This window comes from Rhipicephalus microplus, chromosome X (genome assembly GCF_043290135.1).
Source record: "Rhipicephalus microplus isolate Deutch F79 chromosome X, USDA_Rmic, whole genome shotgun sequence".
NCBI lineage: Eukaryota > Metazoa > Arthropoda > Arachnida > Ixodida > Ixodidae > Rhipicephalus > Rhipicephalus microplus.
The window spans coordinates 127213718-127240656 of NC_134710.1; the positions used below are offsets into that span (position 1 = coordinate 127213718).

General features: G+C 42.7%; 2 protein-coding genes across 3 annotated transcripts in view; one reads left to right on the forward strand and one right to left on the reverse strand.

The window, feature by feature from the left end:
• The window catches only part of LOC119176418 (tumor protein p53-inducible nuclear protein 2), a 79363-nt gene extending 67163 nt beyond the window's left edge, over positions 1-12200 (forward strand). For both annotated transcript variants that reach the window (XM_037427681.2, XM_037427680.2), the window contains exon 5: positions 1104-12200. In XM_037427681.2, the coding sequence (XP_037283578.1) occupies positions 1104-1282 (179 nt within the window). In that variant the 3' untranslated portion in view covers positions 1283-12200. The remainder of the gene's footprint in view (positions 1-1103) is intronic.
• Positions 12201-12233: 33 nt separating this feature from the next.
• LOC119176830 (uncharacterized protein F13E9.13, mitochondrial) lies at positions 12234-12758 on the reverse strand. The gene is made up of 2 exons (XM_037428180.2): positions 12643-12758; positions 12234-12448 (listed from the first exon to the last, which is right to left on the reverse strand). Exons 1-2 carry the CDS (start codon positions 12728-12730, stop codon positions 12234-12236), a joined length of 303 nt encoding a protein of 100 aa, XP_037284077.2. The 5' UTR covers positions 12731-12758.
• Between the last annotated feature and the right edge of the window lie 14181 nt (positions 12759-26939).

The following is a 26939-nucleotide window of genomic DNA, read 5'->3' on the forward strand; positions in this document are numbered from 1 at the left end:
CCAAACAAAGGCGAAGTCTTTGGCTTCAATAAGGGAGGAAGCAGGAGAGGAATATGTTGCACATAGGTCCCGGCATACCGCAGTCTTGCTCCTTTATGGAGCACATGGGAAAGGTAACTGACCTTGTACTGCTGCTTGATGACATCCCTGAGATATTGCTGTGGTTAAGTGCTCCCTGAATGACTCTTTAAACTCCTGTGTAAGATTTTAATGCGAAAGCATGAAAGAGCTCATTTTGCAGAATTGTTGGCATCAGCGATATTGGTTGTGAGCGAAAAGTCATTATCTTGTCCATGGCAAAATAATAAAGATACAAATAAAATCAATAAGAAAAATCTTCGGGTAACAGTGACGAACCTGAGGATCAAACCCGGGTCGTTTACGTGGCAACCAGGTGTTTTACCACACAACCATTTGTCTGCTTGGAAATACAGTGAAAGGAACTTTCTCTGTTTATAAATGCAGTAAAATTGACCTTCATGCTTTACTAACACATGCGTCCTGTATACAGGCTTCAGAAAGCAATATGTAATATCGCAGTAATATTGTGTGGTACAAGCAGCATTGCCATCGGGTGTCAGAACAGGTGATTATAACTATCTTGTGGTTTAAAGCCAGTCACCCACTACAAACAGTATACACGTTACGGTGCTTATTCTACTAAGACCTGAGAGAGTGCATAGTAAGTTCGAAGACATTTCACGTGCATAATTACTTGTGGTTTAAAGCATGGTACCCATTGCACAGAATGCACTAGGGACAGCATATTGCTATCATGTTCAACTCTTAAAGGTGAAGCTTAAGGGTCCCCAAATTTTTTTTAACATGGTTTGGTGCAGGGCTCTTTAAAGGAAACCATATGCACTCACAACACTCATATGGGTGCTATCTCTGCGTTGTAAAGTGTGAACATTACTAAAGGGAATTCATGTGAATAAACAGAGATTTCTCTGAATTCATTTAAAGGTGATGAGGCCTATCCGAGGCCAAAAAGTGTAGAATAACCTTTTACCACTTCTTTACAGCTGTATGTTTTTCAGTTGTGGAATGTATGCATGATGTTGGAAAGAGGCTTTTCAAGAATACGCATTGCGATTGTCCAGGTTGGCTGGAGCAACTACGACCAAGTCAGCGTAGCCAAGTGCAGCGAGAACAGCGACAATTGGGTCGAGGCCAACTGGAGCGGCAGAACCGCACAGTGCAAACTGGCAACCGACACCCCAAACGTCGTGATCGCACTGCCGCACGCCGCTCAGGAGCGAACAACAACCGCAAGTGCTAACTTGTCATTACTACTACAAAGAGACTCTGCTTTTGGCACTTGCACAAACGGAGGAAGAAAACAAGAGGACAAATGTGGTGGGGACTGGTGGGGCTTACGAAATCTACTGTTACTTCACTGGCTTGCCTAAAAAGACGAAGAAAAAGTGAAATGTTGTGGCCGGGAGCAGGCTTTGTGCATGTCACAGGCTCTATGCACACAGTGCAGATTCACATTTGTACTATTTTGGAGATCTTAATTTTAAAGTGAGCAGATGGATTGATCTGTCTGTGTAAGAAAGAAAAATAATTTTTAAAAACTTAAGGAAAGTATGTTTGACTGAAATTTTTACTAAGGAAACAGCACAGCATTTAAACACTGCTTGAAAACAGAAGCTAACACTCTCCTAAAAGCATTCATGTCAGAAGTGCCAGTGACCAGTTTCATGAATTTGAGACATTTGATGAGCCCCAGAGGATTTTCTTGTTTTTTGGAACTACTGTGATTGTAAACGGAAGTCTGACTATCATTACTGTAGTGACATCTCCCATAGTTGAAACAGGTTGGCACCATATCACAGAAAGAAATCTGTTCTATGTTTACAAACATGAACCACTGTGTTGGGCAATGGTTCATGTCAGAAAAAGCTCTTATTACATTTACTTAACATGATTCGTGTTCAGGGCCAACTACACATAGTGCTCAGATATGTGCAGAGAAAGATAATTACTGTAGTTATCACACGGGAAACTACAGTAGCTACTTTTACTCAGCTGAAGAAAAACTCTATAAGCAGAACAATTCACTACAGTAGCAAGTGTGTAGCATTGTTTTTAGGCTTGTGCAAATAGTGAATTTTAGGTCCGAAGTGAATTCAAAGTGAATAGTGATTTTGGTTGAATAATTTCAAATCAAATTCGAACAGTATATATGACATATAAAAAAAATGGGTATATTTATCATGAGCTAACTAACCTTCACAATATGTTTGAAAAATTGAAATAAGGCGTCTATGCAAATGTCTTTTTTTTTCCTTCATAAAAAGTCGAAACAACTTTGAGTGGTAGCAGGATTTTACTTTCAATAGGATACGAGTAATTACCTGTAAAATACATAACATTTTAAAATTTATACCTAGGGTATATAAGCCGTCATAACAATCTTTTTAAGCTTAAAAAATGATGAATCGATTTGACAATAATATTTTCATTTAAAGGAACCCCGCAACACTTTTTCAAGAAGCCATGGAATGGACTCACTAAAGAAGCTTATTGCCTCATGAATTCATTGTAAATATTTTTAGAATCCGTCCAGTATGAGCAGAGTTGCAAAGATTTGTAGCACGCTGCAATTGCATTTTGTCCTCTCGTCCCGGTGAAAGCACTGGAAGCTAAGCAAGAATGGATGGCACGGGGAAAGAAGATACATCACGTACCTCGTGATCTTGAGCACTTTTTCTCTTTCTTTTTTTTTTTTTTTCCGAATACACGGCTTCTAAGTGCGATTGCCAAGTGGCGGCTTCCCACGATGGCTCCAGTAAGAATAGAGCGCGCCGTGCTCAAATCAACCAATGGCCGATACAACGGATGGGACAAATGATTTATGAGCTTGTGGCGTCATTTACCGAGAGAAGAGAGCCATCTTTAGCTGACTTCGATTATTTATCGTGAATTGCAGGCCACGTGCTTTGCTATAATAGTTGGCTCGCGTGTTCTTGGTGGCCTCAACCACCGATCGGCAGCGTTTACTGACCAAGCTCAAAAAGTGTTGCAGGGCCCCTTTAAATGTGAAGTGAAGCTTCACTGCAGAGTGATTTTTTTTATTATGTGTTTTTACTGTTTAGCATTCTTACACTGCAGTGAAACCACCTTTACAAGTGGTTACATGCGGAATTATATACACCTATTCGTTCATTGCGAATACTTCAAAATTTTCGATAATTTAAATTCGAAATGAAGCAAAATCAAATACTCTACTATTTGTTCAAATATTCAAAGCATTAGAATATTTACACAAGCCTAATTGTTTTAAATACGTAGTGTATCTAAAGTAGGGTGCAGTATGCTGTTTTATTGGGAGACGCACACAGATATTTGTTTGCTCCTATTGTGAAACTGGTGTTATTTTGTCATTTGTATTTGTGTAGTTTCTTGTGTCATATAGTGTTTAAAGACATACTTTTTGTGAATATTTTTTACAGCGGTTTTTTTAAATTAGTGATACATACATTTTTTTAATTAGATTTTTTGCTGTAAAGTGTTCTTGATATAGAATTTTGTCTCCAAAATTTTAGTTATTTCTTTTTCAAAATCTGTTAATTATGAACATTTAATTCCAGCCCATTCTGTTAAAATTGTTCTTTGTGACAACTTTATATTAGACATGATGTAAATGTGCATTGATGTGCATAGATGCAAAGCTCCATAATATAACAATATTACTTCAGCAAAGGACTTGCGCACATATTTCGGTGCCAATGCATACTGCAACATGAAAAAACTGCACTTTTATGTCTCTTGGTATGATGAAATGATTTTGAAGAATTCACACTTCTTGCCATTTTGTTCAAATTTTGCTATCATTTATCATCTGAAAACAGGTTATCTGAGCGCAAGTTTTCTTCAAAGTAGAAAAAAATGTGAAGTTACACTTGTTTAAGAGCTACTATCTTTTGTAAGCACCCTTCCCATATTTAATTTGCATTTGTCTTCAGACTACCTTGCTGTTCTTTACATAAAGATTTGCAAGAGTATCATATGCAACTGCAAGTAACACATGGAAGCAAAGATCTCAGCAGGTATTTTTTTTTCCAGTTTTGTCAGTCTTGTTGTCTCCTCCTTGATTCGTTGACCTCATGTATAGCATAAATCTTGATACTGGTTACTTAAAGCTCTGCTAAAAAGTTATGCACTCCTGCATTTCAAAAAGTAACTGAGGACAGTGTGCTTATGTTAAAGTCACATTTTTTCATTGTGCACCACTCTAGTGCAAATAAATTCAAATGAATCTAAAGCATCTGTGAGGCAGTGTCTCAAACATTGGACCTGTAGAGACAAGAATCTGTACATATATAAATACCGAGAAAAACTGATACTCTCACTGTATATATAACGAGCTTTTTATCATGCCTCGATGCTAATCAGGGAGATTGAATTCTGCCATTGTTGCAGTCTTCCCATCTGCCCTATTGTTAGGAGTATATATGGTGACTGGATCACCTGGGCTGCTACAGAGACGGCAAATTAAATATCTGTAAGGCACTAAGTCATCTGAAAGCTGTAAAGACCACATTGAGAGCCATCTCACTCTCCTTTTCAGGGGAGCTGTATAACCATAGTCTGTTGCTATTTGCACCAAAATTTGCTTTGTTTTCTTACTTTAGTTAGTTTGTACATTCTCTAGGGCACTGAGCCTGTTTTAATGTATACAGGTAAAGAACCTAAATGCATGATTTCCCTGCACCCCCATTTACCTGCCCACAGAAAAGAGAACTCAAAGGTGTAAAAAAAAGTAAAAGAATAAGCATGAAAAAAAAACAACCTATGTATCAATAAAAGCTTGGTAGTGCATGCTGGTATGTTGAACTAGCAAGAGAAAAAAAAAAAAACTTGGATGTTTTAGCTTTGTAACCTTGTGCACGTAGGTCGCAAGAAATACATAGCTACAAAACAACAAAAAAAGACATAAAAGCTCAAAAATGCGTGGCAAAATAAAAAATAAAAAAATAAAAGAAAGGCATTAAAAATTATCAGTGTGAAGTAACTTTCAGATGGCTTCTTCCCCTTATATATATAATATAGTGTGTCTTAGCTGCTGACCAACTATTGTGGATGCATGTAGTGTTTGTAAATAACCACGTAAAACTCTCTGTATAAATGCGTACGTATGCATGCATGAGCGTATGCCAACTATGACTGCTTCTGATATGCCTTTACACTGCCATCACATATAATGAAAAATAACATGAGCAGTTTACAAAACACACCAGAGGTAAAGGCTAGCAGTGCCAGAGTTTGTAGCATTAAGAGCACCACCCTCTCTCTCTGAAACCTCAGTACTCTCCCCCTTGAAATTAACACTGTTCACAAAGTTGGGCACCTAAACTACTTTCTGCATATACGGTATACTTTTTTGCGGGTGTGCACACACAGTGTGCTGTGTGCAAATTGCCAACAGCCAAGCTCTCAGAGTGCTAAATCTGCCCTTTCTTCATTTTACTAGTCTTACTGACCATATGGTTTTAGCTTACCAACATGTGAACACTTGCTGCATGGTATTGTTGCAGTACAGCTTTGTGACCTCTAACCCACATTTCCTGTACTAAACCCATAAAGCTAGCTTTTCAGCAAACCTGCTGCTTATTTGTCCGCAGTGTATCATCTCTGCAATAAGGTGTTTGGCCAAACAAACAGGCTTTGCCTCATTGCTTTTGCGTTTGGAAGATCTCTTACCTTATGACAAGCAGTCAAACAGTCGCATGGTTTGGTTGTGGTGCTGGAAGCCACAGCACCTTTGCACCTTCCTCACGAATCCGTCCCTATTATGCAGAGCTTGCACAAGAATACATAGAAACAAGATTTTAATAGTTCACATTTGCCTTTTAGGTACCATAGCTTCACTCAAGAAAGCTTGTGTTTTCAAAGTAGAATTTTTAGCTGGATGTGGATTCTGCTAAATATACTAAAAAAAGAAAGTACCTAAAAAATGTCATCACACAGGCTTGCACAGTGCTTAAAAGAAGGCTGCTGCCTCTTGCAACTGGTCCTTACAACTGGCCAGATGGCAGTAAAAGTGACATCTTGGCTCATTCATACTTGCCTGTCCCCACCTCAAGAGGCAAGTAGAGTCATGGGCCTTGGCATGATATATTTTTGCCTCTATATTATAAGACTGTGAAAATGATTTTGCATATTTTTATTGAACTGTGGCAGATAACAGAGCGTTTTTATGCTACTGAGCTACTCCTTCAGTTATTATGCTAATAATAGTTTCACCTATAAAAGAAACGTGTATATCCAGACTTGAGAGAAGCTTGACAAGTCTAGAATATCTTATGCGTCTTCCAGTTTTCCTAAGCCCCGCCACGGTGGTCTAGTGGCTAAGGTACTCGGCTGCTGACTTGCAGGTCGTGGGATCAAATCCCGGCTGTGGCGGCTGCATTTCCGATGGAGGCGGAAATGTTGTAGGCCCGTGTACTCAGATTTGGGTGCACGTTAAAGAACCCCGGGTGGTCGAAATTTCCGGAGCCCTCCACTACGGCGTCTCTCATAATCATATAGTGGTTTTGGGACGTTAAACCCCACAAATCAATCAATCCAGTTTTTCTAATTTGGCATTGGCCTAGAATGCAATTTAACATGGCCACGTACTAAGGCTCAGAGATTTAATGATAATCTTGATTGAGACACTCTTGAGACAGAATTATCTACATGATTATCAACACAATACAGAGTGGTCCTAAATTATTAGTAACTTTTATACTCACACATATATATTTGGCTCTTCAGTTTGCAGTAATGTATAAGTGTCATTGCCTACAGTTTTCCTTATATATATAAAACATTACATTTACAGTATAACAACAATATTTTACATATTTAGCAGGACAAAATATGCAAACTGAAGAGCCAAATCATATCTGTGAGTATAAAAGTTACTAATAATTTAGGACCACCCTGTGTTGTGTTGATAATCCTGTTGATAGTTCTGTCCCAAGAATGTCTCAATTAGGATTATTATTAAATCTCTGAGCCTGCAGCGAGCAGCATCGCCTACGCGCGGCTCTTTCGGCTCGTGCTTCAGTTCGCTGGTGTGCCGGTCTCTGGACGGTTCTTCACACTGTCTCGCTGTTGCCCTTAACGACTAATAAACCTCGTCACATTTGGTGGAGGGTGCTATTTATCACCGTCGCTACACCCTGTTCGTCAACTGCCCAGGCCATCCCAGGCTACGGGACCCAAAGGTCTTCAGCGGTGCGGATGGGACCGATGTGGAAGGCTGGCTCGAGCACTACGAACTGGTGAGCGCCAATAAAAAAAGGGATGAAGCCGACAAACTGTGCCACATCATATTTTATCCCACTGGCGTGGCTTAATTGTGTCGCCTAATTGTGGAGATGGAGCGTCTCCACATGAAGCATCTTCACGTCATGTGCTGAAGTGTTCGGTCGCCCAGCTGTCCGCAAGCAGCGGGCAGTACAGCGCTTGCGCGTCCGCTCTCAGCAGACTGGCGAAAACTTTACCAGCTATATTGAGGACGTCGTCGACCTTTGTCGACGTGCGAATGACACCATGCCCATATTTGACAAGGTCAAACACATTCTGAAGGGCATCGACGATGGCGCATTTCAAATGCTTTTGGCTAGGAATCCGAGCACAGTTTCTGAAGTCGTCAGCTTGTGTCAGAGCTTCGACAAGTTGAAGAAGCAATGCACTCTGACTCGGCAGCCTCAGCATGGTGGTGAGTCGCTGTTCAGTTTCGACACCGTGCTTGACAATTCATCGTTGCTTCAGCAAGTCTGAGCCTTCGTCCGTGAGGAAGTCGCCCCCGAACTTTCTCTAGTGCCCTTTACTCACGAGACCACCACCCGTCTACCTGTCCCGCTTAGCACTGCTATTTTGTAAGAGGTTGCCCAAGCTGTTCCCCTTGCGGCGATGTGTGGAAACACTTGCCTCCAGACCTTGTCATCGTAAATCTCGATTTGATTGCCACTGAATAACATCGTGACCCGTGGACCGCATCTCTTCTCGAATATCAATCCGACACGCCCAACCTTTCGGTATCGCGATCCCTCTGACGTCAAGTTTTCCATTTCTCCATCCGTGATCAACTTCTTTAAAGATGCAACTACGTTCCCGATGGCCGCCGGTGGCTACTGGTTATTTCATGCACTTCACGATCGCAATTATGCATTTCTCTTCACGACGATCTGCAATGTGGCCATGTCGAGGTGTTCAAAGCATATGAACACCTTCGCCATCGCTATTACTGGCGCGGCATGCACAATTTTGTATGCAAATTCGTGCAGTGCTGTCCTGACTGCCAGCGACGCAAATCAACACCACTACGTGCGACTGGTGCATTGCAGCCACTTCCACTCCCTGCCAAGCCATTTGATTGCGTCGGCGTTGACTTCTACGGTCCCCTTCCATTGACACCAGATGGCAAACGATGGATTATAGTGGCGGTCGACCACCTGACACGCTACATTGAAATACATTGAAACAGCCGCTTTGCCGAGCGCTACCGCCAGGATGTCGCATCTTTCATTTTACGTCGCTTTATCCTTCGACATGGCGCACCTCGAGAGCTCTTTTCTGACAGAGGCCGTGCTTTCCTCTCCGAGGTTGTCGAAACTCTGCTTTCGGAATGCCACGTCACTCATCGAAAAACGACAGCATACCACCCGCACGCTAGCGGACTAACGGAACGGTTTAACCGCATGCTGGGTGATATGCTCTCAATGTACGTGAGATCTGATTATAGCAACTGGGACAGTGTTCTATCATACGTCACATTCGCTATAACCAACAACCAACAACCACGGGATTTTCACCTTTTTTTCTTCTTTACGGACGCAAGCCTTCCCATACAATCGCTACCCCACTTCCCTACCGTTCTAATGCTTCAGAGTGTCTACCTATCTCCGATGCAGCTGGACAAGACGAAGAATGCCACCAGCTCACCCGTACGTTCACCTCAGATGAGCAGCAGTACCAGAAAGAAAACCGTAGCACCGCCCTTCCAGATCCCAGCTATGCCCCAGGGTCTCTTGTGTGGCTCGCCGTCCCATACTAAACTCCGGGACTTTCCTCGAAACTTGTCCCCCTACCAGGGGCATTACACCGTTTTGGAGAAAATCTCTCCTGTTAATTTTCTAATTGAGCCAGTTTCTCGATCGGACAACATGCGCCGCCGTGCACGTGACATCGTTCATGTTTCCCGCCTGAAATCGTACCATGAACCTCTGCCTGAAACTTCTTAGGCCACCAGGATGGCTCCTTTTTCAGCGGGGGCGATTGAGAAAAACATGTGCCTGCAGCGAGCAGCATCGCCAATGTCCAGCTCTCTCGTCTCGAGCTTTGGTTCGCTACTGTGCCGGTCTCTGGACAGTTTTTCACGCTGTCTCGCCGCTGTCTTTAACAAGTAATAAACCTCTTTATATTTTATATATATATATATATATATATATATATATATATATATATATAAATATATATATATATATATATATATAAATATATTGGTTCTTCTGACACTCAACTAATACTGAAAGCCCAATACATTTATTGCCCAAATGCATCAATAGTATTAGTATGTAGAAGTATGTTGAAACTGCACAGCTAATGTGTTCTGAAATTAAATTAAGGTTGGTTTACTATACCACTTTTTTTTTCGTCTGTCTTCTACTCACTGCACACAAGATAGGAACGGTTATGCACCTCTTCCTTTTCAATAACTTAACCTAAGTCAACTTTTCAGCACCACACCCTTTCTGTTGCAATAGCGACAAAGCCCGTGCCTTTGCACAAAGGTGAAATGGCCAATGCGGCACCCATGTTGCAAGCAATATTGTTTCATGCTTCTTTGTGAAGAAGCCACCTCTGTGAAAGAAAAATGTACAGGTGCTGACTTCTGATTTATGGAAGAAGAATATTCAATGTACTTATAAATATGCATTCAAACTGCCAAAAAAAAAGTCATTAACAACTGCCAGCTAAAGCACAAAATACGTGTTACTCAGCTAGACTGCTGGTTCACATTTCACACCCTTGTATGGGGCCTGCACCCCCTCTCTCTACAAGACATGTTGTGTTGGTATCCCACAAACACAATTTCATCATGCACATGCAGTAAGTAGCTGTGGAATGCTGGCAGAAATATTTGGAGGCTTAAAAATTTGACCATACAGTGAGAAGTGCTAATGAATGTCTTGGTTCTGTCCCTGAAAATTCTGCACCTTCTGTTTATAATCGCATGCTTCTAATTTAGCCTTGGTGAGACTGAAGGGTCGTGGTCGCAAATGTGGTATCAAAATACATTCGCCACAAGATACCATCCCTGTCCAAATGTGGAAGAGCCAATGGCTTAGCCTAAAGAGTTATCCACACATGGTGCTTATATTAATACAATATGCTGCATTAAAATGCTAATTTTCATAACACTTTATCGCTAACACTGTAGAGTATTTGTGATCCCTCTACATGCATTCGAAGCTGAGTCCATGAGAAAAAAATCTACAGCTGTTGGCAAATGCTGCCTCATTTTAAGCACCTAATAATTGTAGCAGTACCTGTGGTAGAAAGTTGTTAGAATTGTTGTATTTGCATACGTGGGATTGGGCTTGCCAGACAAAGCCTAGCAATATCAGCAACCTAGGCTGCATATCCACAGGTGAAAAGCTGGGTTTTCAACCCCTAACTCAGTCCAACCACATTTCCTAAATATTATGAATGATATAGCATACTATACTGACACCTTCCTGCTGTGAGATGTGCGACTTGTGACTGCATGTGTGAGCTCAGCAATCCTTAGTTGTATATATGTACCAAAGAATACAGCAAGATGAAACCAAAAGTCTAGTCCATGGCCCTACAGTGTGTAAAAGCAAGCCCATCAAGGAAAATGTAAATGTTAAAAAAAAAGAATTTAAGGGGAGGAGCTGTCCAGGGAGAGGGGGTGCATGTAAAATGTGTGCATGTCTTAAAACAATATTGCTTTAATTCAAGCAATGGCAACTCATTGAACTGTTTCAAAATACAAGTAAAACTGCTAGAAAATGCTTGCAGCAAAATCTGAGTGTAAATCAAGTTTTATGCAATGTATGCCTTGCTGGTTTCATCAATACCGATGACTCAAGCACCTTGAAAAAAATTCATCCCTGGCTTGCATGTCTGTAAAGCTTTCAATACTTTTTTTTACCTGATGGATACTGCAAAGGTAAAATGAGTAGCAGGCATATACTGAATTAGCCATACTTTTTAGGCACTCTTCTTTTTTTTCTGTTGCCTTCTGGTACACTGGGCAAAGCGCAATGTCGTTTTACTCCCACTTATTTTATTGGTGGTGATCCAAATGCTATATGTATATTGAATGTGTTTTTTGTGACATGTTATTGCATCCACTTTACAGCAGTACTTCTTAATTCCGAGCACTATCATAAGCTTTTTAAAAATCTAAAAAAAATGGCCTCAAACTCATAGTAAATTCTATACTTTTCTGTGTAATTAATTATAGAATGCCAGAAGTAATTTCTTTCTGAGCTGAACTTCACCTATGCAGATCTAAAGAAAAATATATTTACAAACTGCTGCGATGGAAGGCTCAACTGTTAATATGTCGGTTTTCCAGCACCTTAGATTTGTGCTTTGTGAATGACAGTATGTAGTACGTGACAGTGTCCTACAAAAGCGTAAAGCTTACAAACGGCACTAACTTTGATTTGTGCACTTCGTAGTTACTTCTATGGCATTTTTGTACCCCTGCAGTTTACGGTCTTTGACAAGTTACTTGGCTAAGCCTTTCTGTCGAGTTTTCAATGGATGCATATTATTGAAAGCTCTTTTATGAATTCATGTATCGTGCTATCCACTATTTCTTGTGCACATAGGTGCAGCAGATGTACAACAAGAAAACATACTTGTACAGATTGATCATGCTTCACTACTGATGCACTTGGAAAGTGTACTCACTATGCATATGTTGTGTGGTACTGTGTCACCGGAATATATCCAACGAAAAATGTTTTATAGTTTCTGCACTTCATATTGAAAATACCAGAGATAAAAATATTGTATGACGAAACAAATGTTAACCATGAAAACTGTATAACTGTTATTTATAGAATGATGGCCAATATTCCAATAGGCTATTACTATGTTTAGATGCATCCTGAAAAAGATGGGAAGAAAAAAAAATTAAAACTTTTATTTATGCCACATTCCAGTTCAGAGTTGTCATTATTTCTTTTGTATTACAGAGTCAAGATGAATATGATAATGTTTGACGTAGTGTGCACCTTTTCCATGAATGCCTCCACCTGCAGAGCATTCAGTGCACCGCTCCAGATATTTCCATGTTTAAATGATGATCCCACAATCACTGCATCTGCTGTAAAAAAATCTTGAACGTTGTTTTCTGTGATTCCTGATCCAAGTAGCACGGGCACTGTTGCTTCTGCTTTCACCTCTAAAAAGCAGTAATACACTTGGTCACATGTAATGCTTGATATGATGAAGGGCTGTAATCCAAGTATGCAACATTACAGTGGCTTCTGCCTGTAAATGATTACTGGCAGCCATGTGTGCTTGCACAAAATCAAAAAACAAAACTATGCTGGCTCATGACATTTTTAACAGAAGCAACATTTCACAAGTGCACACCTTGCAGTTCAGTGGTACTGGGTGGCAGGCCTGTTGCACCTCCAGTCAGGATGATGCCATCACACTGAAAGAATTCGGCTGCTTTCATTGTTTCCAGGATGCTGACGTCACTTGTGATTGCAGTTCACATGCAATCACAAGTGACGTCAGCATCCTGGAAACAATGAAAGCAGCCAATGAAATTACATGTAGACATTAATGAAACACAATTGGCATGACTGGAACAACAATATAATGTTTAAAGAACTCCCTGATGCTGACCAGTGTTTTTCTTTGTCTGCAAACACAAGAATGTCCTCAGCATCAATAATGCGTCTGTAGCGCAATAGCTCGCTGGCACAGCATTCCATAATACCTTCATCTGCCACGTGCCCAACCACGAAGCCTTCAGCACGCACGAACTGGAAACCTGCACACAAAGTTTGGTTTATGAACTCTTGAAACACATTAGGTTTCACAACCTTCCTGTATAAAACTGCTCCATTCAATATTTTCATTTTTCTAAGCATAGAAGCACTTGTCTTGCTGGGAGCTTTGATTGCCAATCCATGCCACCCATAAACTGATTAGTCAATAATAACAAATCTTTTCAGAAAATAGTTTAGAGATTTACTGATACAAAGCTCCATAATTAAATTTTGTACTGTGCATCACACTGCAGATTGAAATTGAGATTTGATTAAATGTGAGCAAATAAAATGTGAACGACTCCAGTGAATTAGCTTGGTTGCTGCTATCTCTAAAAAATCACATTGCAAGTGTTCAGTGTACCATAAGAGATAATTTCAATGTGTTTCGCGCTAACAGAATTGCCACTGAAAAGACTTTCACTCAAATAAAGTTAAAAAAAAAAAGAGAAGATAACTTTTGTAGGGATGGCCACTGCTTGCTGATGAAGCTAGTAAGCAGGAGAAGGAGCTGTTCTTAAACCATCGACTTCTATGCACAAGATGTAATAAAACAGCTGAAAAAAAGTGGAAAGCCCAGTGTTTGTCCTAGAAATCATCTTTGCTCTCCACAGAGCCCATGAGCATAAAAGCCTTTTTGTAGTCATTGCAGTAGTAGACTAACAGTCAACGTGCATGCTTTCTAGACTATTGACAGGGCCTCTCTACTCTTTAGTCGGGAAGTATCGCAAAGCTATGGTGCCCACAAAAATAATAATTTGAGTTATTCATACAAACAATGTTTTAATTAAACGGTGGGGCATTATTTATTTATTTACAGGTACCTTACAGGCCCTTGGTTAGGGCATTGAGTAAGGGGGGCTAACAAAGACATGTACAACAAGTAAAAGGGCGAAAGGTGCCAAAACGTAAGCTCAAGACATGAGTAACAAATAAACAAGAAATAAGTAAGTATAAATTGACATCATACATCGTTATCAAAAAACTAGAAAGATGCAGTTCATGGCACGCAGCAGTTAGGAAGTGTACAATATGTGTAAGTAAAATGGCACAGATTGTGGTATAATACACTGGGAAAATCATGAAAGCGCTTACAGGAAGTGTGAACAGTTCGTCCTAAGCAAACAAAAATAAAGCACAAAAAATAAGGGGGCAATGAGTGCATTAGAAAAAAACTTTTTGCACAGCATTATGAATGTCATATACATACAAGAACGAAACTGTGAACATGAAATTATCAACCAAAATGCAAGACCAAATTGTTGCGGAAGGAAACAGGGTTAGTGTCAGATACCAAGTTATCGGGAAGATCATTCCACAACGTGATGGCACGAGGCAAAGCGGATGCGTTAAAAGAGTTCGTTTTGCCGTACATGCGCAAGAAACTAAGCCGGTTGTGTAGTCTAGTTGATAAATAGGAAGGTCGTTCAATTGGAAGTCTGGTCATTTTAGTGCTATTGACGTATTTATGAAAGAGGCATAAAAGAGAAATGTTGCGGCGAGTGGATAATAATTGAAGTGAATAATCCATTTTAAGTTGTGTTACGCTGCAGCAGAAATTATAATTACGAGAAATGAATCGGACTGCCCTATTTTGAACTGCCTCGATCATGTTGGTTAAGTAATTTTGGGGGGGGGGACCAGATTGGTGAGGCAAATTCAATTTGAGGTCGAACAAAAGTTTCGTAAGCTAGTTTTCGGACGTTAGCGGGGGAGGAATGTAAGTTACGGCGTAGGTATCCCAGTGATCTCGAGGCATTTGCGCAGATGTTAGTGATGTGAGAGGACCATAAAAGATTTTGTGTGAAGTGTAGGCCCAAATATTTGTATGTGGAAACATGCGAGAGCGGGTCATTATTTATACGGTATGAAAAAATGGAGGGGTCAGGCTTACGGCTAAATGAGATCGTTTTGCATTTTGATGCGTTTAGAACCATTTGCCACGTCTCACACCATTTCATAATTACATTCCATAGGTGTTGGCAGGGGTTGGCAGGGGTGCAAAAGGGGCACAAGCCCCCTTCAAGCCTCGCCAGCACTTGCCCTAACCCAAGCTACAGCGGTGCCCCTCTAGCAGTCGCATCGCAACACTGGTTTGCACCCCCCTCCCCCCTGGGGAAAAATCCTGCCGATGACCACGTTACTGTGTGCTCCTTGTGTTACCCCATGTGACAAGCCATTTTGCAAGTTACACATTATCAGGATTCGCGAACACCAGAAACAGCTGAAAAACTTCTTGTTTAATCTAGGAATTAGGTTGCAGAATCGGAACTGGCCAATGCTCAAGCAATCTTAGGAAGGGCCTCTAGGCTAGTACCATTTCTGAGATATCTGCAGATTCCTGTTTGAACTGCACATCTCCAGACATTCATCTGCATCATAGGACAAAGAGGAGAAAACCACCAGTCTATGTAGGTCATGTTCTGTGGATGAACATCTCAAGACCGATATTAACCTTTTAAGACATAATCGCCTCCTTTTCTGGTAATGGAAAGCATTTGAAACCTAAGTAAACAACACCACACCATGAGTATTATGGCGACATGCTGTTGCCTTGTCTTATTACAGTCACTGTCATGATCTACGATACTATAACAAATCGGATGTTTTTTATTTACTAGCTCATAGGTTTACTGCGCATTCACGGGCATTTCGCATTACATGCTTCTGTATATCGTATAATAAAAAGCTTTTTCTTTTACCAAACAGATTTTCAATGATCATCTTTGCTTTGTTTAGAGAAAAAGGAAATCTTTAGTAATTTTTTATCCAAATATCATCTTATTTAAATTCTTGCACTTAAAGGGACCAGTAAAGTCAAATAATAATTTATGTAGGAGTGAAAGCTCAATGTATGACAACATCTTAAACGACAATATTATCAACATCAGTGCCCTACTTACCGAAAAATTAAGGTAAATGCTCAAGAACACATGCACCATAGTAGGATATTCTCAAAATTATCGCGATGACATGAGACAGACGGCCTACAGTTAATCACTAGTAATGAATCTAGTTGCACTAAATAAAGAATCTTCCAATCATCAAGAGACTCAAGAAAATGCTGCCTGTTCATTTCTGTTTGATTCATGGATAAAAGAACCGCCAGACATTACTATGGGGAATGGCACTAGTGATTAAAAAATTCAATTTTCGCATAGTTACACTGGACAGATAGTGCCATCAAGAGGGGTGCAGTTGAATAAAAAAACGTCTGCAATCTCGAAGCCAATGGTGAGAAATTGATCAATGGCCGTCATTGCCACTGTGGTTCTCGCTTCTTTCGGTGTGCTGCTACTAGCTCAGTAAAGCCCGGCCTCCCAGGACTCGCGTAGCATTCGCAATGGTGTTCTCAAACTCCTGCCATACACAAGCTCTGCAGGGCTAAAACCAATGCTCTCATGAGGAGCTGATCTCAAAGCGAACATATAGTGGGAGAAATATACGCTTCCCAGTCGCATTTGTGCACGTAGAAAAGAGCTCTCAGTATCCGTTTTAGAACGGAATGCATACGCTCTACCGGATTAGATCGCGGGTGATGGATCGAGCTGTGCACCACTTTTATTCCACATTTATCCATAAAGGTAGAGGTAAGGCAGCTGGTGAAGACACTATTGTTGCATTGGATTTCAGAAGGAAATTCGACGCGTGCAAATATAGATAGCAGTCAGTCAGTCCGGTCGGTCTGCTTCTTGAGGCGGGTAATTTGAAGTGCGCTAACCCAAATCGGACCACTAAAACGTGATTTTATTTCAATATAGACCTTTCCTCAGCACAAAAGTAACACTACGAAATTTCTGGACCGCTATTTCTACAATCAATGTCGACTTAATAGTTGCCTTTAGTGTCCCTTTAAAGTTGCTTTTAGAATAATACATATTGTTTGAATACGCCACGGATAAATAAAAAATGCACAGCATCCACAGGAAGGTCCTGAGAAGCATGTGAAATCAGAAACCTTTGCTCACTGATATTTTTTCAAGGGTCAGTTGTGGTGACCACCCTTGCTTGTGTCCCACATTGTTCATATTGCAAGTGATTACTTGACTTATCATTTGCATAATGGTGACTTAAAGATGTATTTTGGACAAGTAATTACTATCCTTCATGTATTCACCTTTCTATGACACTTAAACGTTCCACCCATTCCAGAGACTTGCTCAAATACAATATTGTTGGTATTAGCTCAAGACCAATTTCAAACTGTCTATGACTGCATTTCACTTAGATCCTAATACTGATCAATCGGTCCACTCTTGGAGTTGGTACGGTACTGTCAAAGACAGATAAGCCTAGCTACACCAAGCTAAGCCCAGCTGCACCTCTCCCCGACGGTGGCCTTAAACAAAACGAGGAAAACATTACGTCTACACGATCCCATCCATTCGATCTAAAGTCCACCTTTAACCGCTTACTGTGGAAGCTGCTTGTACTATAAACAAACTAATGTCCATTGCTGGGACAGTTTCCATGAGTAACACCTGGTTGCACTTCAGTACACAAACCATAGCTGCTGATTACATGATCCAATGGCAGGCATTCATCTTGCTTACTTCCACAAAACTCATTTGTCAAAGGTGTGGGTATCATTCATAGATTTCTTGCTAATCTGCACATTTGGCAGCCATGTGTTTGACACGGTGGTTTGGTAATGTGCATCATTACCAAACCACCATGCTTCACTCCTTTTCGTACTCTAAGAAAAGGTTCTAGGGCCATTCTATTCAAGTAAAAATGTTCATATTGTATCTGGAAGATTATGTCTTTTCAGCAATGCATCTATCTTCAGAAGTGAAGCTAAATTAAAAGAATCGGCGTTGGCGTGATTTATGAGAAAGCTGGCTTGCACACATTGTGTGTTTTATCAAAGCCTACTCATGAAGAAAAAAAAAAATTGGCACACATCGTGAAGCAAAGAATGTGGTCTTATAGGTGGGCATGGTAAACAAACATCGCTTAATGTGCATTTCTTGCAGCGTGGTCATCAGCATGCAGTGGCAGACTCTGCACAGTGGGTTGAACATTATGGAGTCCACTCACAACCTGGCCTTTGATATCAAACTGGCCTCTGCCATGTTACCATCAACGTTAACAGAGTGGAATAGTTCACAGTTTTTCTCTCGCAGTAAGTAATTGGTGAACCACTTATGATGGCTGCTTGCAATTCTCCAGCGCTTGACGGTTATTTTTTAGGATTAACCACTGCAGGCACCAATACTAGGAATCGTGAGGTTTCTGCTGTGCTGTAAAAAAACTGGGTCCAGAAAAATTGGTTGTCAGGCCGTTTAAAACATTTTAACGCAAGAACGTAAAAAAGTTTGTTTTGCAGGAATTCCGGTGCTGGCGTCATTGCTTGTGAGTGAAAGATCATCTTGTGCATGACTAAAAAATAAGAAAAAGCAAATACTAAAATAATGGAAAATTTTGGTTCCGAGTGAGGATCGAGCAAGGAAATGCAAGGAAATGCAGAAAATGTTTGCAAGGAAATGCAGAGAAAAGAACTTGCTAAAAGTAACTGAAAGTAACTTTGATGTTTTACAAGACGCAAGTCCTATACGCATGGTTCACAATACAAAATATAATATCACAGTAATAATGCATGGTACAAGTGTACATTGCCATCCGGCGTGAGAACATGTGATTATCATAATGACTTCTTTGTATAAAGCCGGCCATCTACTACAAGAGGCACACAGGTTACTGCGCCTATTTCCTTAAGGCCAAGTTGTGCTCAGCAAGCGCTCAGCAAGTTCTAGAAAATTATACACGAATAATCACTCGTGGTTTAAAGTATGCTACTCATTACACAGAATGCAGCCATTTGCTAAAAAGCCACTTTTAACTTAATTAATTACATTGTAGTAATACACAATTTAATCATCACCAGAAACATCATACAATAAAAAGTATGCATTCAGTGGTTGAAGTATGCACTACGGACAGGACATCGCTATCGCATTAAACTCAAAGGTGAAGCTTAAGTGTCTTCCAATGTTTGTCCGCATTTTCATAACAAATTTTCTTATCTCTTTCTGTGCCCTTCAATATTACTGTCCACACTAACTCTTAAGCTCTCACCTTTGGACGAATGGTTACTAAAACTGTCAAACACTGTGACAGGTGCCCAAGCATATATGAATGAATGAATGCATTTTTATCTAAAAGAAAAAAAAAAACTGGCATGTTTATATTGGGGAGTCATATGTTCAGGTTAAATTGTGGCGAATTCGTTCGCAAGTGCACGAATTGAAGATCCCCATCTGCTGGTCTCACACTAAACTGCCCCCAATGAGCTAGATCCACATGTCTTTCTTAGCCTAAATGGAGTTCCCAGGATTTGCAAATATTATATACTTCATAAAAAGTGACATTGAATACTAAATTAAGCATACACACACCTGCTTTGCATGGGAATCTGCAATGTTTTGTCGCAGCTCACTTGTACGACCACAGCCGATAAGGTCCTGTAAGAGTGCAGAGATTTAATGAGCAAGTAATTAAAAAAACAAAGAATTATAACGAATTCTCACACAAATGTTGGTACAAGCAGAGTCCTTCAATACTTTTAATGGTCATGAAGCTTCGGCGAAAGTTTGATATAGAAACAGGAGCCACCCCTAGGGGCGTCCACGGCGCGGCTTTGGAGCGGCCGTGGCGCTGCAATTGTACAGGACGCACCGGAGCTCTGAAACGTTTATTAAATGTAGCCGTAAAGATTGTATAAGTCTTCAGAGTGATGTTAGCTTCAAGAAAATTTGGGAAAGCTCTAACACTGTAAAATTTAGGTCGATTGAAGCCTTGAAGCTAGAAATTCGACAGCATGCCGATTCCACTGTAAGATATGCTACCGCTATAAATGCATGCTTATTTTTGTTCTTTCCTTAAGCATCTAGTGAACATTTGTGTACAATCTAGAGTTCTTCTACGACTCTGGTGGTTAACGCGTCGCAGAAGTGCAGTGGCTGCAACTTTCGACCGCATATCCAACCTTCCAGGCTATATATACATTCGGTGTTTCTATATACGAAGATATATTATTTTCTTGTTCTCTTAAAATTGCCTCCCACTTATTAAACCTATGGCCACTTTGAATAAATCAGTGCTTTTAATTTAGCAAGAGATGAGGATCAGGCAACACTTCATGTGAGGTTTGCCTCGTTTTCGTGTTTCTGTTTTGTGTTAATTTATCACCATGGTGCTGTAGCACGTTCTAAGTTCGGTTGGCCATGCAATGTAGTTTCACGGTCATTTGCTTTGCTGTGTATCTTACTCATGGTGTGTTTTCTCTGTCCTTTTTTATTGTTTGTACAGTAAAGGCTAACGCCTAACATGCCTGCTGAAACGTGAAAATTGACTGACTGCGTCCCACGCCGGAAGCGTCAACATGTGATGCAAAAAAGTTATCTTCTCGTGGTCATGATGCATTGATATCGAAAATTAAGTTTTTACGCTTTTACAGCTTGTGCAAGTTTTGTACAGTATTTTGGTGCAACTTCTCTTGCCCCGTCACTCAAGCAAACTTCAATTGGTAGCTTTGAAGTCACTGTTGCATGCAACAGATGTGTGCTTCGATTTTTTCAAGCTGTGAGGAGCTGCATGTAGCTCCACCTGTTCAGGATATCACCTCAACACTTTTGGTCACCTCAGCACCTGTATAAATGAAAACTGAGAGCATTTCACCCATCAAGCTCCCGTATTACCAACTGGCATGAAACAAGGAAGAGGTGGCCAGTATGCTCACCTTCATTACATGCGTCATTATCCATTGCAGCTATGTCAAAAGGGCTCATGCACAGTCAAATGCAGCCTCAACAGTATCCAGCTCGCTGACAGTTTTAATCGACGCTTGCAGGCGGGCAAGCTCTGCCTCTTTTTGCACTATACAAATACACTGTGAGGCTGTCAAAAATCCTCAGCAGAGCATCGGCAAAAGTTTCGGAATGTTGCATGGTAACTTTGCAATACCTCCGATTAGTCACTTGTCTACGTGAACGATGTCACTCTCATCAAAGTGCTTTTCACACACGTGCCCATTTGGGGAAACAAATGTGAAACCACCAGTTTCTTGTCACAGTGTTGCGCTCTTACACTTTTCTCGCCGATCACTGTAGGCAGTGAGAACTCGGAGACTTTTTCGTCATTTTTTTTTTAACCGGGTCAACAACCAGGTGCCCAGCAGGTATACGGTTTCCTTCCCGATCTTGAGGCACAGCACACTAGGCACCATCGTAATCATACGGTGAAAAACTACGCGACGGCACGCCACAATATTATGCATTGACCCCATAGCGGCATCAGCAGCCAGCTTCCCTCCGGTCTGCCCAATGCCCCCGCAGTGATGCAACGCCACCCCGCCACCTCTGCTAGCAGCACACAAAGCTCTCCCATAGAGTTACAGTGAAGCTTCACGACCAGTAAATGTGTTGAAGGACTTTGGTACAAGTAGTGCAAGCTCATGCAAATAAACAGCAGTAACCGACCAACAACAAAAAAAAAAATGACAACCCAGATGCCTGATACAGTGCATGCACTGTGCTAATCACTTCCATGCATCTACATCAAAGAGCAAAAAACATTTAGGAGGCGGAATCATGTTAGTACGGTGCACACAAGTGAAAAGGTAATGTCACAAAAATAGCATGCGCTGAAGAAAGTGCGTCAACCTGCGACGTGGAGCGACAGCCACAGAATGGCAAAACAAAAACCAACCACGAGAATGGCCAGCAAAGCATGTCCACACTCTCTCATTGACAGCATTTTTGACAAGACGACAAAGGCATTCGTTTCAGTGGGCACGTTAAAATTTATTTTCTGCGCGCTAAGACAAGTATGGACATCAGACCAAAAATACATGCGGCCAAATGTGACTTGTGTTCACACTAAGGGTCTTCAGCTGAAGGGAGCAACACACATACGGTTCTTTTGACAACTGAAACGATAACGATTTACTTGACAGTCGCCAGTTGCCGCTAGCATGACATAGCACCTAATGCCCTATGATCTAAGAAAGCAGCGACAATCTCCTCCTTGCGCACAGTCCTCTCAATTCTCCTCAGAATGGGCTGCACACAGCTGGGCTGAAGGGACGATGTGTGTGCTCCTATTTGAGCATGCATCACGTCTCCCTTCTAGTTTGGCCGTAGTAGTGGTAGCAAGACTAACAGCTGAGGCATTCACAGAAACCGAAAAAAAAAAAGCATCATGAAAGAAGTTTCACGACATTTTCTCGACATCGGGGTCACCTGGTGGGGTGCTTTCGCATGCCACGGCCAATCAACGTCGGGCAGGCAGGGGTGCAGAAAAAGAGAGGAGGTCGACGGCAAGCAAGAGTGAAGATATCACGACACAGATCAAAGCATTTCACTGCTTTCCTACACCAAGGTATTTAAGCCGCATTGTGGGAGCGTGACATTAATTGATTGCTGCAGATAGTATAGTTTCAACTTTTCAATAATCTTTGCTCTGTGGCCAAGATACCTCACATAGAGTGACGTTTGAATGCTCAGCACCTCACATTATTGGCATGCACAGCAACACCACGTAAACTCCACTGCCATGATTAGCTATGACTGTCACTATTGTATGCATAGCATGCGCTCATCAGGACATTTCATGAGAAGGTTGCTGTAACAGACTGGACAATCTGCTATCAGCATTCGCCCTAGGCGATATTGTCTCCTCCTCCTCTCCACCGTTTCGTGCGCTTTACTTTCCTTCCTTTGCTTTCTTTCCCCCTTCCCCGCTATGAGCGCGGCTATTTAAGCCGAGCAAATAAACAGCCAGGGGTCATTCGTCATGGCGAGGCCCAGCCAAGTGTTCATCGTCGTCTTGTCTCTGAGTTAAACGTTACATGGTGTCAGAAGTGGGATTCTGACGTTCGAAATGGACCTCGTCAAGCCCCCGGAACTGCTGCAACTGTCCGGCAACATCAGGAAAAAGTGGCTGGTATTCAAGCAGAAGCTGCAGCTGTTCATCACCGCTACGGAATCGGAGAAGCCCCGCCCATCGGCCGTAAAAGCAGCGATTCTTCTGAGCACCGCGGGGGACGAGGCGCTCGATGTCTACAACAACTTCTCGTTTGCCGCAGGTGAGAGCAGAGAAGATTATGACACGTTAGTGCGCAAGTTTGAAGAATATTGCGTCGACCAGGGTAATGAAGTCTACGAAAGGCACATTTTTCGACTGCGAACACAGGAAGAGGCCGAGCCTTTTGAGCGGTTCCTATGGGACTTAAGAAAGCAAGCAAAGCTGTGCAACTTCGGTACGCTTGAACAGTCTATGATCAGGGATCAAGTGGTGTTTGGGACAAATAATGCGAAACTTCGAGAAAAGTTGCTGAGTGACAAAGACTTCAACTTACAGAAAGCAGAAGAAATTTGCAAAGCCGCTGAGCTTGCTCCCATTCAGAGCGCAGCATGGTCAAATGAAAGCCTGCACGTTGACTTTACACGCCGCACACACCGCACGAAGTTTGCGAATGGAACTCGGTGTCGAAATTGTAACAACGTACATGCCCCCGAGCGGTGCCCGGCGTATGGAAAAACTTGTTATACATGCAAAAAACGAAATCACTTCGCCGCATGCTGCAACAATGCGCGCAAGATAAGCGAGGTTCACAAAGCCGAAGAAAGCGATGAAAATTTTGACATCTTGGGCATCAGCATTTGCGGCGTCACCGGAGATTTAGGAGCAGATTGGATGGTTCGCGGAAAAATAGCCGGTCAGGAGATACAATTCAAGGTAGATACCGGGTCTAAGGCAAATTTGCTGCCCCTAACCCTGTTCAACCGAATCGCCCACGCAAGCACTCCGCGAAAGAGCGCCGCTGTCCTCACCGCCTACAACGGCAGTACAATCAAACACGTTGGCGTGGCGACCGAAGATCTCGAGATAAACGAAGCACAGCATTCAGTCTCGTTCTTTATCGTGAAAAAGGGGTGCCAAGCCATCCTTGGCGTAAAGACATGCCAGCAGTTTGGTCTGGTACCGGTGACGACGGACGCCGTGAAGGTAGGCGATGAGCAAACGGAATTCCAGCTTGCATTTCCTGACCTCTTCAGTGGCACCGGCTGCGTCAGGTGACCCTACAAAATGGTGCTACGAGAGGATGCCATTCCAGTCGTGCAGCCTGCCCGCAGAGTACCCATAGCGTTGAAAGGACGCCTGCGACAAGAACTGCAACGAATGGAAAAGGCCTCAATCATCGTAGTTGTTCCCTTCGCATTTGCATGGACCCTAGAGCAGTGAACAGGAGCATTAAGCGGGAGCGCTATCCTATGCCTTCACGAGAGGACATAGAGAGCGAGCCGGCAGGAGCACAATACTTCTCCCGGTTCGACGCTAATGCCGGCTTTCATCTGATTCCTTTAGATGAGGCCACTTCACGAATATGCACTTTTGCCACACCATTTGGGCGGTACCGTTTTTCGCGTCTGCCTTTCGGAATTTCCTCAGCCAGCGAGGTGTTCCAGAAGACTCTAACAGAGATGTTTGAAGGGCTGCCGGGAGTGCGCATCTACGTAGACGACGTTTTAATATGGGGCGACTCAAAGGAAGAACACGAGGAACGCGTCATCGCAGTACTAAAGCGGGGGACGCAAGAGGAAGGGCTGACATTTAATCCAGCTAAATGCGTGTTCGGCACCACGCAGGTTGCATTCCTTGGCGACGTTATCGGAAGAGACAAAATTCGTCCTGACCCCGATTTAATCGAAAGCGTCCATGCCATGCCAGCCCCAAAAGATAAACAGGGTGTGCGCAGATTACTCGAGGTTGTGAACTACTTTCAGAAATACCTGCCAGCTTTGAGCGACAAAACGGCGTTGCTGCGTAGCCTGGTGAAAGAAGCATCGGTGTTTGAGTGGACAACAGCCCATGAGCGCGAATGAGACCAGATCTGCGCAGCGCTCGCTAATCCTCCATTGCTGGCTCTTTTTGATGAAATAGAAACACTAAGATAACTGCGGACGCCTCAGGAACAGGTATTGGTGCTGCCTTATTACAAAGACACGGGGATGACTGGCGCCCAGTGACCTACGCCTCAAGAGCGCTGACGCCGAGTGAAGAGCGATACGCCCAGATAGAAAAGGAAACACTGGCAATTGTTTTCGCTTGTGAAAAATTTTATCAGTTCGTGTATGGACGAAGCATTACGATAGAAATTGATCACAGGCTTTTACTTGCCATTGCCGAAAAGAACATTGCAGATATGCCACCCAGGCTACAGCGGTTTTTCATCCGTCTTATGAAATATGATTTTTTGTTGCAGTTTGTACCTGGTAGAGACCTGTTACTTGCAGACCTGCTGTCTCGTGCCGCACTACCAACTAGCGGAGGCGACCAAGTCGAGGACGTGGACGTCCACACAACGCAAGTAGTCACCAGCATCATAAGCAAAGTGACTATGTTGCGGCTGATGAAGGAAAGCCTCGAAGATCCGCTTCTCAGCCGCACCATGAAACAAATGGAAGATGGCATGGCAATAGACGGTGTACTGAAACCGTATGCAGAAGAGCTATCCATGGTCAATGGAGTGGTGCTAAAGGGTTGCAAAGTTGTGGTGCCTTAATCAATGCGTGCGGAAATTCTTGATCGAATTCACGAAGGCCACTTGGGTATGAACAAGTGCAAAGCTAGAGCCCATAGACTGGTTTTCTGGCCGGGAATGAGCAGTGACATTGAGCAACGACGCGAACGTGCAGCGTATGTCGAAAGTACGCATACAGTCAACCGAGTGAACCCCTCTTGCTACAGCCAACGCCCGACCGACCGTGGCATCGCGTAGGCATAGACCTATTTACATTCGCTGGAGAACACTACGTAGTTGTGTTTGATGCCCATTCTAACTTTCCTGACGTCGAGAAACTCAGAGGTGCCACGGTGGCGGAAGTAATCAACAAGATATCTGCTATCTTCTCGCGATACGGCATTCCCAACCAAGTTTGCACCGACAACGGGCCTCAATTTGCATCGCGAGAGTTCGCGTCCTTCGTGCGCCGATATGACTTCGAGCATATCACCTCAAGTCCAGAGTTCCCACGGTCAAATGGCTTAGCTGAAAAGGGGGTACAGATCGTGAAGCGTATTCTAAAGAAAACCCACGAGTCCCGGGGTGATGTATGGCTTGGTCTGTTGGCTTATCGTTCTTCTCCCCTTGACAGCGGTCACTCACCCGGAGAACTACTGCAAGGTCGTCGCCTGCACGCCACTCTTCCAGAATACAACGTCGACGGAAGCATACCCGTATGGAAACAGCGACAGTCTTCCCGAGGCAGGCCACTACCACCCTTGGAAGCAGGAAATGTGGTCCGGATCAAACATGGAAGCTGGTCACGCCGAGCGAAAGTGGTACAAGAGACTGCACCACGATCATACGTGGTAAGAACGGAAGACCATGGGCTCCTGAGACGGAACCGACAACACTTGCTGTGAACGGACGAAAACTTCAACGACGAGGTCAGCCCCGAGGGTAATCCGAACCCCGACGCGAGGCCCCCGACGAAGTTCAGTGATGGACACCGAAGCAACACACGCCGGACGACCCACTGGGAAGTCGCCAGGCACAACCAGCTCAGCCAGAGGAAGATTATAACGCCACCATTTCTCCAGACACTCCAGGAAGCCCACTGGCTGGCCTGCGCAGGTGAGGACGCCAACGCAGCGAACCGAAGCGCCTTCACTACGGGCCATCCTTCCATCAAGTAAATGAGTGCAAAAGAAATCAGTGTTTTGAAGATGTGTGAAGAGAAGATGTAACAGACCGGACAATCTGCTATCAGGATTCGCCCTAGGCGATATTGTCTCCTCCTCCTCTCCACCGTTTCGTGCGCTTTACTTTCCTTCCTTTGCTTTCTTTCCCCCTTCCCCACTGTGAGCGCGGCTACTTAAGCC

Bases quoted from the DNA above. Each gene is read 5' to 3' on its own strand.
- LOC119176830 (XM_037428180.2), bottom strand. From the start codon at position 12,730: ATGAAAGCAGCCGAATTCTTTCAGTGTGATGGCATCATCCTGACTGGA. The intron at 12,449-12,642 runs GTGTGCACTTGT...ACTGCTTTTTAG, and splicing joins CAGTACCACTGAACTGCAAG to AGGTGAAAGCAGAAGCAACA.